Source organism: Dendrobates tinctorius, unplaced genomic scaffold (genome assembly GCF_039654945.1).
Source record: "Dendrobates tinctorius isolate UK_male_01 unplaced genomic scaffold, ASM3965494v1 ptg000069l, whole genome shotgun sequence".
Lineage (NCBI taxonomy): Eukaryota > Metazoa > Chordata > Amphibia > Anura > Dendrobatidae > Dendrobates > Dendrobates tinctorius.
Genome location: NW_027361737.1, coordinates 33,483,067 through 33,492,371, shown reverse-complemented (window position 1 = coordinate 33,492,371; position 9,305 = coordinate 33,483,067). Strand labels below are relative to the sequence as shown.

Genomic DNA, 9,305 nt, shown 5'->3' with positions numbered 1-9,305 from the left:
GCAGGAAAGCCTGGAAATCACTTCTATGTTGAGGCTAGAATCTTATTTACAGACAAAAGGTGAAGAGCAGTACAAAATGTGTAGTACCACACTATAGTGTAGAGGCGCAACTAGACCACCAATAAGTGACAGCACATTGGCAATTCTGGCTTTTTATCCATATAATGCCCATGATTGACTTTGTTCCTGGCAATCACACAGCCATGAATAATTGGAATGGGTGGAGTGCAGAAGCCAGAAAGGCTGCCAGTATATTAACTCCAGGGTGAGTAGTTTTTCTTAATTTTTATTTAGAAATTACAAATATTTTACACATTATTAATATACAGGAAAAAGCTCCAGCGTTCTTTGATGGTGCACTGATGTCTTTCCCGTGTCTTCCCTGTGTGGTGTCAGGAGGATGAAGCTGCTGACTCTGGGTAGACTTGCAGGGCTAGTTTTAGATAACCTGGCTTCTGTGCCTCCATTTTGACAAACAGCTGCAAAAAGAATGTAAGGTTCACAGATGATATTGAGGCTACATGTCTGTGACTGGCACGGCACCCACAAGGGGAGGGTACATGTCTAACATTAGCAGAGCCCACAAGGGGTACGTGTCCATGACAGCAGCCCAGTGCCTGTGACACAAGCACGGGCTAGCAAGCAGAAAGCTATGCACCTGTGTCTCCGGCATAGGGCCCACACGTGGAAGGCTACACGCCTGCGACACCAGCATAGCGCCCAGGAGGGGAAGGCTACATGTCTACCATTAGCATAGAGCCCGCAAGGGGTACATGTCCCTGACTGCAACTCAAGCACAGGCTAGAAAGCAGAAAACTATGCACCTGTGTACCATGGAGCCTGCATGTGGAAGGCTAAATGCCTGCACCACCGGTGAGGGGAAGGCTACATGCCTGTGCCTCCAGCACGGGGAAACCTAAGCATCTGTGTCTCCAGCACAGAGCCCGTGAGTGGAAGGCTGTACGCCTGTGACTCAGGCACTGCTAAGAAGGAGGCTACATGCCTGTGACTGCCACAGTGCCCGCAAAGGTAGACTACACATCTGTGACTCCAGTACTTTATGGTATCAGTGCTATAATCAAGTCATGGCTAATCTCTTGCCATTCTAGTGTTAAATTGTCCTCATTGCCCACACATTAATACCTGTCAGAGCCAGACTAGGGAAAGTTTGGCTGACAGCTGCAGCCTTGTAAATAGGGCTGTTGGGGAGCCTCTCCCTCACATTGCTAGGTTATTCACTAGGCCCCGACTACATTACAGCCCTTGTGAAGTCAGGTAACAGGTGCATTATGCTCCTTCTGGTGCCTTCTCCAGGTCATTCTGTCATTTTTACTGATCATCACTGGTTTTAGCTCGCTAAAAGAAGTCACCAAATAAGAGCAGAGATTTCAGAACTGCTAAGGTGGACAATGACGACTGCTCCGACATATACTACCTTAATGAGCTCTCTGCCGTCAGCACCGTGGGACTCCTTAGCACAGTCTGTGTCCGGATGCACCATGTGATACAGTCGCACCAAGTTTACTGCATCCTCTAATCTACAACAACCAAGATAAAAAAGTGACTAAGAAGATTCTCCATTAATTTTAACTTAACTATAAAAAAAGCAAAAGGTAATTATGAAGTTGAAGTAAAATGAAACAATTTACTTGTGCAGTATTGAGCTATGAGAAAAGTATTATAGGGGAGTCCGTCAATTACAGCGCTATGTAAGGGAACAGGGGTGATGGTCATGCGTTCTACCTAAGAGATCCAAGTGTTAATGACCCCCAGAGTCACAAGCGTATCCTGAAATCATCCAAACACAGCGCCCATGTTAATGCCATGACTCAGACCAGAGGGCAGAAGTTGGGCAGTGATGAGTACACAAGGGGCTGCCTTCTAGGCACTTACAATTGTGGGCCAGGAGCATCAGACGTGCGTTTCTGCCACCTACATGTCCATCACCCCAGATTTCTCTGCACTGCTCTTGGTCCCCTGTAGTTTGGAGGAACTTTACCTATCACAGCAATGGATCAGGTATCCCATCTGTAATACTGACTCAGATTCTCATGTAGCAGCTGATGTATATGTAATGGGATTTTCTTCCCCATTAATATCCCATACCTGTCCCTATGAAGACACTTACAAGTCTCTCTGAAGCATGTCTACAAGCAGCCCATCGACCTTCTTCTCAGAACACAGGTGCCACACCATGCTGCCAAAGTGTCGTGTGGATCGCAATAAGTCATACTTTCCTTGTCTTTCAATGTCCTCAAAGGTTTGGTTTCTGATCTGCATTTCAAAAAGGACAAGTGTGCAAGATGTCGTAGACACAACAGTACCAAAAGGCCACGGACCCGAGCCCTTACCCTGATGTAGTCGGCAGCATCAGGCTCAAACTGGACAAGGCAGCGGTTCAGAAGCTCCTCGTGTCGGTCCTGCTGGAACAAAACCTGAAGAGACAAACACAAGGTCGTGATCAGACGCCGGTAACAGCGGAGATCTGGAGGAAACATCTGGACATCTTTACCTTCATGTTCTCCTCTCTGAACACTGGTGGAGGAACCATCTTGCGACCATTCCGGGGGAAATATACCTGGATCATGCGGTCTCTCTCCTCCCATGTGGCTTTCCTCAGGACACCGTTTGGTTCCCTCACTACAATAAACCTTTCCTAAGAAGAAGACAGCATGTGATAGTCGGTGCCCAACAAGTACCAGCGGCTGACTGTGTCCGCTGCCATGGCTGGAGAGTACTCACACTGTGAGGGGTGCTATACGTTATGTCTGTGAACACAAATTTAGCAGTATCTGTGCCATCGAGGATCTCGTCCACAGCCAGTGTCTCATCTATTGTCTCTCGCTCGCTGGGCATAGGTGGCATCTCCAGGTACTGCTGGGCAACCACCACGGCTTTCTGGAGGGCCTGCAGAGAGGGAGGTCTCACATTACCTGGTAAATAGAGTACCACACTATGGACCTGGAGGCCCCTGTGGTGCAGATCTGGTGTATAGCCTGCCGTTTGGGGTGAGACTATTTTGTACGTGCAATTATTGAGTGTTTTTCTATTGCATATCTTTCTATCACGGCCCTCAGCGTGATCCACACTGAGAGGAGTGCCATCCTCTGCAGTAAGGTTGGGACATCTTAGTGGGATGGTGTTAGCGGTCCTTTATACTGCCTCCAAACTTGTGGCTTCTTGGACACATCAGTGCATTTGAAGAAAGCAGTAACGTGCCCAAACACGCCCACAGCACTTCCACCATGATTTCAACACTATATTTCTCATGTCTGGTATAACGCATCCCTAAAAATAGTACCACTTTTATAGGGGGTCAAGTGCCTTTACAGCTGTACCACTGCTTCACATGTAAAAACATGCTGACAGGTTCCCTTTAAAGAGAATCTGTCAGTGGGATCCACCCTCCCAAGCCGGCTATATAGGAATGTAGGCTGAAGCAAGCAGAATAAAATGACACCTTGAAATGTGCAATCCAATGTCTTATTCCAGGGAAATCCACTATTTTCTTATATGGAAATGGTTTGCTAAGCGCTATGGGCAGGACATGGATCTCACCAAGAATCTGCCTCCAGAGCTTATTATAAATAAAAGGAGGTGTCACCAGTGTGAGACATGTAATGACTGACAGTTCGCTCTCCTGATCTACATGTCTCACACGGATAACTCCTCGTTTACTTCTAATAAGCTCTGGAGGCAGATTCTCAGGGAGATCTATGTGTGGCCCATAGATGGTAACAGCTCATTTACCTATACGAAAAATGTGGCTTTCTCTGGAATAAGACATCAGATGGCAGATCTCAAGGTGTCATTATATTCAGCTTCCTATGCCCTGCATGCCCATATAGACGGCTTTAAGGGGGTGGATCCCACTGACAGATCCCCCTTTAATATACGGTAGCGGAGCCCCAGTCACTATAAATCCCCGTATCCCACTGTACGTCAGTCGGCGTCACCTTCAGCGCCGTGATCTGCAGATGCCCCACAGGCAGGGCGCGTTTACCCCTCACTGGGGCAGCACCGGACCCTCTGCGGCCACCGTACCTCATCATACTGCTGCTGGGTCATCAGCTTGTAGGTGGGCGGCCGGGACGCCTGTGGGATGGGATGGAAAACCTTCTGCAGATCCAGGCCCGTCATCTTCCTCAGGATGCCCTGCACCTCGGGGTCTGAGAAGCGGACAGGGAAGGGGGACGAGCTGGGAGCTGCACAGAGACAAGGGGTGAGCACGACAGGCAAGAGCACAGCAAGCCAGCGGAGCACAGCACGTCCTCTCACCTCCCGCACACAGGCTCCGGTGACCGGCGGCTACCCTCTGCGGCTGAATCCTCCGTGCCAGACTCGCTATGCGGGCAGCCATGACTGTGCTGCGGACACATCCGCCGCGAAGAGGAGGCGCGCCGGGAAGTGTAGTCCAGAGAAGGGAGACGAGCTGTGCGCCTGCGCAACAGAGTACACAGCGCGCGGTGCTTCAGCCATTGTTGTATTTCTGCTATAATGGCGACAGTCGTTGTATAATCATCACTACCTACTAGAGAGAACTGGCTTTAGATACAAAATATACTGCACATTTTGTGTCCAGCCCTTAAATACAGGACTCGTGTTGTAGTGACCAGAAGTCCGTATCGCCCTCTGCTGGTCACTTGTGTTGTATGAGAAGTTTGGGGTGCGCTATGGCGCCGCCTAGTGTTCTAAAAGGATAAGTGCCGTAATCCCGGAGGAGGCGCACTAGGCGTTGTTCACACCCTGCGCTTGTAAAGGACGCCGTTCATTTGAGGTGGCTTTTTACCAGCAGCTTTGTGGCTGTTTTATACTCTGGTGTTTTCATCGTTTTAGAGAAGCCTATGGAAAACTCATGAGAAATTGTCGCACCGAGAACTTGCAGCAAACGCCCAGGGCCCTGACCCCGGAGAACGTTTCTGCCTTCATTTGTGTCACAGTCACTTTTGTCGTCCGCGCCTTTCCTGATAAGCGTCGCCCATGTTCGATATCTTGTCGGAGCCGGCCTGTAAAAAAAAAACAATGGATGCAAGATTTTTCTTACAAATAGTTTGTGACTTTTCCGATGCATCTGATGAAGCGGCCCCTAGGGCCGGGTGCGGACAGCCTTTTCTTCATCTATGTTGTCATCTGTATGACGTCCGTTTTTCTACATCAGCAAATGAAAAATGATACGAGGCCAAATGCAGTTTTCTACGTTACTAACCACAATGGATCCATAACGGTGACCGTACAAAATCCATTTCATTAACGCATCCATTGAGTTTAATGGGCGAGACTGATGGAAAACCCAGATCCGATCGGTGCAAGCTGTGAGAGGTCTCACTCTGGGTGGAAGCGCTCCGGTGTGCCCCCCAGGGATTCACATGTTATCCATTGTACAGACGCCCGAAAGGGCCATTTACTCTGCATGATTGTTGGCATAAGGGCTCATTCACACTTGTGATTAAATCGGATGAATGCAACAATATTAACAATTGGATAGGCTTGGGATTCAGACCAATTTAACCCTATGCTTCTGTTCTCAATTGTGTATTTTTTGCCTGCTCTGATCAGATCACAATCAGACAGTAAAAAACATCGCAGCCTGCCAATTCAGATCGCTCGCACCCATATAAGTCTATGGCTGCGTGGGAAACATCACACTGCACTCGGTTATCACCCGAGTGCAGCGCGATTCCTGCGGCCGCCGGCAGCAGAGGAGACGCACCTGTCCTGCCGTTCTCTGATGCCAGAGGATCGGAGCATGAAGCACTGACCCTTGGCTCACGGTCGCAGCAGATCAGAAGCCCGAGGGTCATTAGCAGATCCCATCTGATGTAATTCGCTAGTGGGACCCTGGAATAAGTGACCCTTGAAACCATCGCTACACGACAAACCGGCTGCTGATCACCTAACAAATGGTCAAAACACTCATTCATCTGGTAAAATGATGTTTTAGTCTTCACAAAACGTCATTGTTTTCAGTATCACGTCGTCTACATGACCTGTGCTGCCGCGAACAATGGCCTCCATGGTGTAATGAGCGACCGATTACAGATCTCTCATTGTGCATGTGCGGCACGTAGGAAGATGGCAGGGTGTATGCAGACCGCCAGGAATCGGCAGCACATGTCCGCTCTGTCCAAAGCGCTGCTGGCTATTGCAGGCAGGTGAATCCGCATCTGATCACTGAACCGTGCGGATTCATTGCATCCAATACATTGGACAGGTGACATTTCTCCTGTGGATACTTGTGGTCTGGAGAGATGCGTTTTGCAAAAAAAAAAAGGTGAATGAGGCCTAAGCGTGGCTGTAGTTTGTTTATTTTTTACATTTCATGTAACAGTTCATGTTTTTTTCTTACATTTTTTTTTATTTTGTTTTTTCACACATAAAGTCATTTGATTCATGGCTCATTCATTTCCAAGATGAGTTCTAGAATCATGCGAGTTATAATGTAAAAAAGGCAACACAAACGCCAAACACATTTAAAGGGTTTTCCATCCTTGATAAAACCTTTAGGCCTTGTTCACACTATCAGTATTCAGTCAGTATTTTACCTCAGTATCTGTAAGCCAAAACCAGGAGAGGAACAGTATAATAGAAACATGTCACCACTCCTGGATTTATCACCCACTCCTGGTTTTGGCTTACACATACTGAGGTAAAAAACTGACCAAATACTGAGGTAAAAAAACTCACCAAATACTGAGGTAAAAAACTGACCAAATACTGAGGTAAAAAACTGACCAAATACTGAGGTAAAATACTGACCAAATACTGATCGTGTGCATGTGGCCTTACTTTTTAGATGGATGGCCTAAAAAGAACAAACCAAGACCTACTCGCCTGCTGTTACCCCCCTGGATCCAGCACAGACCTCTCTGATGGTCTGCTGGCACTACAGACCTTCTGTCACAGAACCACTGGGGCCTGTGACTGGCTGCAGCGGTCAGGTGATTAGAACAGAGCGCCACCAAAGAAACATCCAATGCCAAAAATGAAAACATTTCCGGTAAATGAATCCACTCTGATACAGTGCTTTGCAGTGTTTTATGAGCTAAGAACTTGCACATTAAAATTTCAGTTCATTACACAAGTATTATTTTTTGGGGGAGGTTTTTGTGGATTGTTTTGCTCTAATTGATAGATTATGTAATTCCAAGATTCCTTCTGGAATCACGTTCTTCTTATTGTAGAAAACGTAATATAAATGTCACAAAAAATGCTCAGCGGAAATTGATAATTGAACCCGTCTTCTCCATATTATCCACCAGGGGTCACTGTTGTCTCACTGATGGATGGAAGAGTTGCCCACAGCTGCACTCTGCCACATTCTCCCCTTCTCTCAATGCTTCACACTACCTCACAAATACCACCAGAATAATCTTTATTTTTATTTTTATATAGCGCTAACATATTCCGCAGCGCTTTACAGTTTGCACACATTATCATCACTGTCCCCGATGAGGCTCACAATCTAAATTCCCTATCAGTATGTCTTTAGAGTGTGGGAGGAAACCGGAGTACCCGGAGGAAACCCACGCAAACACGGGGAGAACATACAAACAGAATGCACTTCTTGGAAGAGCCATGTTTTAGACACAGTGTTGCTCTGCGTCAAACTTTATGTATGTTCATATCTGTGTATTATCCATCCTAATGTTTGAGAATTGCAATCTGCAATTGAGGTTTAAAAAAAAAAAAGCGTATATAGTTATCCAAGAGCCTACTATATAGAGCATAATACCTCCAGAATGTACTAGTCAAAACACACTGTAGAAAAAAACATTACCAATAATACCACTTCATAACACATAAATAATGTCGCCAAAATTACCTCTCCCGTTACTAACACTTAGGGCTCATACCCATTTGCGAGAAAAAAATCGGTCCGATTTCCGGACTGAAAAAATGGACGAGTGCCATGCGAGTGTAATGCGATTTCCGTGCGATTTTTCCATGGAACATCAGTAGGACATGCGTATGCAATCCGTATTTAATGCGATTTTAACATGAGGTTTTACATACAGCAGTTCTCTCTATGTAAAAACTCATGTTAAAATTATTATCTATTTATATAGCACCATTGGTTCCATGGTGCTGTTCATGAGAAGGGGTTACATACAAATTACAGATATCACTTACAGTAAACAAACTAACAATCACAGACTGATACAGAGGGGAGAGGACCCTGCCCTTTCAGGCTTACATGCTACAGGATGGAGGGAAAGGAGACAGTAGGTTGGTGGGTTGCAGCAGTTCCGGTGTTGGTTGAGGTGATATCTCCAGTAGTGGTGAGAAGGCTGCGGGGGTCATTGCAGGCTGTAGGCTTTCTTGAAGAGGTGGGTTTTCAGGTTCCGTCTGAAGGATCCAAATGTGGTTGATAGTTGGACATGTTGGGGCAAAGAATTCCAGAGAATGGGGGCTATTCGGGAGAAGTCTTGGAGGCGGTTGGGTGAGGAGCGAATAAGTGTGGAGGAGAGAAGGAGGTCTTGGGAGGACCGGAGATTACGTGAGGGAAGGTATCGGGAGATTAGTTCACAGACATATGGGGGAGACAGGTTATAGATGGCCTTGTAGGTCAGTATTAGTAATTAGAATTAAAATAGCATTGTAAAAAAAAAAACCTGTGCACATCGTTTGAAAACAAAATAATCTTCAAAACATTATATATATATATATATATATATATATATATATATATATATATAGTAAAAGCCAGTAGATGCCGCGTACAGTAAAGAGTAGAATAGGTTAGAAGAAACTAGAATATATACACGTGTATAGTATAGGTATATATATGTCACACACACATATATTTGAGAGAGATATAGATATTAGAATAGCCGTTAATTCATTTGTTGGCTTTTGTAAAATAATAGCAGAAGCTGACAGGTTAGGGTACATGGTTTACATACAGTAAACCATTGCATATCCATTAGATTTATATATATATATATATGTCCCTAACTAATAATGTTAGTAGTGTCTGTGTGTAAAATATTGGTGCTGTAGCTGTTAAAGAGTTAATTCACGGATAAAAATTGCGTGGGCTCCCGCGCAATTTTCTCTGTCAGAGAGGGAAAGCCAGAGACCGAGGGCAGATATTAATAACCTAGAGTGGGAACATGGTTATTGCCCCCCTCCCGGCTAAAATCATCTGCCCCCAGCCACCCCAGAAATGGCGCACCTGTAAGGCTATGTGCACACGCTGTGGTTTTTGCTGCGGATCCGCAGCAGTTCTGCAGACAGTGTACAGTACCATGTAAGTCTATGTGATTTACAATCTGCTGTGCACACACTGCGGATTTTCAACTGCG

At 46.0% G+C, this 9,305-nt stretch overlaps 1 protein-coding gene and 1 long non-coding RNA gene across 2 annotated transcripts; one reads left to right on the top strand and one right to left on the bottom strand.

Annotated features, from left to right (window-relative positions):
- Positions 1–270: 270 nt before the first annotated feature.
- Positions 271–4,514, bottom strand: MRPS22 (mitochondrial ribosomal protein S22). The gene is made up of 8 exons (XM_073581313.1): positions 4,279–4,514; positions 4,045–4,205; positions 2,743–2,907; positions 2,513–2,656; positions 2,352–2,435; positions 2,129–2,274; positions 1,436–1,538; positions 271–479 (listed from the first exon to the last, which is right to left on the bottom strand). The coding sequence occupies exons 1-8, from the start codon at positions 4,358–4,360 to the stop codon at positions 393–395; spliced, it is 972 nt and encodes a 323-aa protein (XP_073437414.1). The 5' UTR covers positions 4,361–4,514; the 3' UTR covers positions 271–392.
- A 110-nt stretch (positions 4,515–4,624) lies between these two features.
- On the top strand, positions 4,625–7,002 carry LOC141095344 (uncharacterized). The gene is made up of 2 exons (XR_012233356.1): positions 4,625–6,271; positions 6,794–7,002. It is a non-coding gene; the product is annotated as an uncharacterized lncRNA (long non-coding RNA).
- Positions 7,003–9,305: the final 2,303 nt, after the last annotated feature.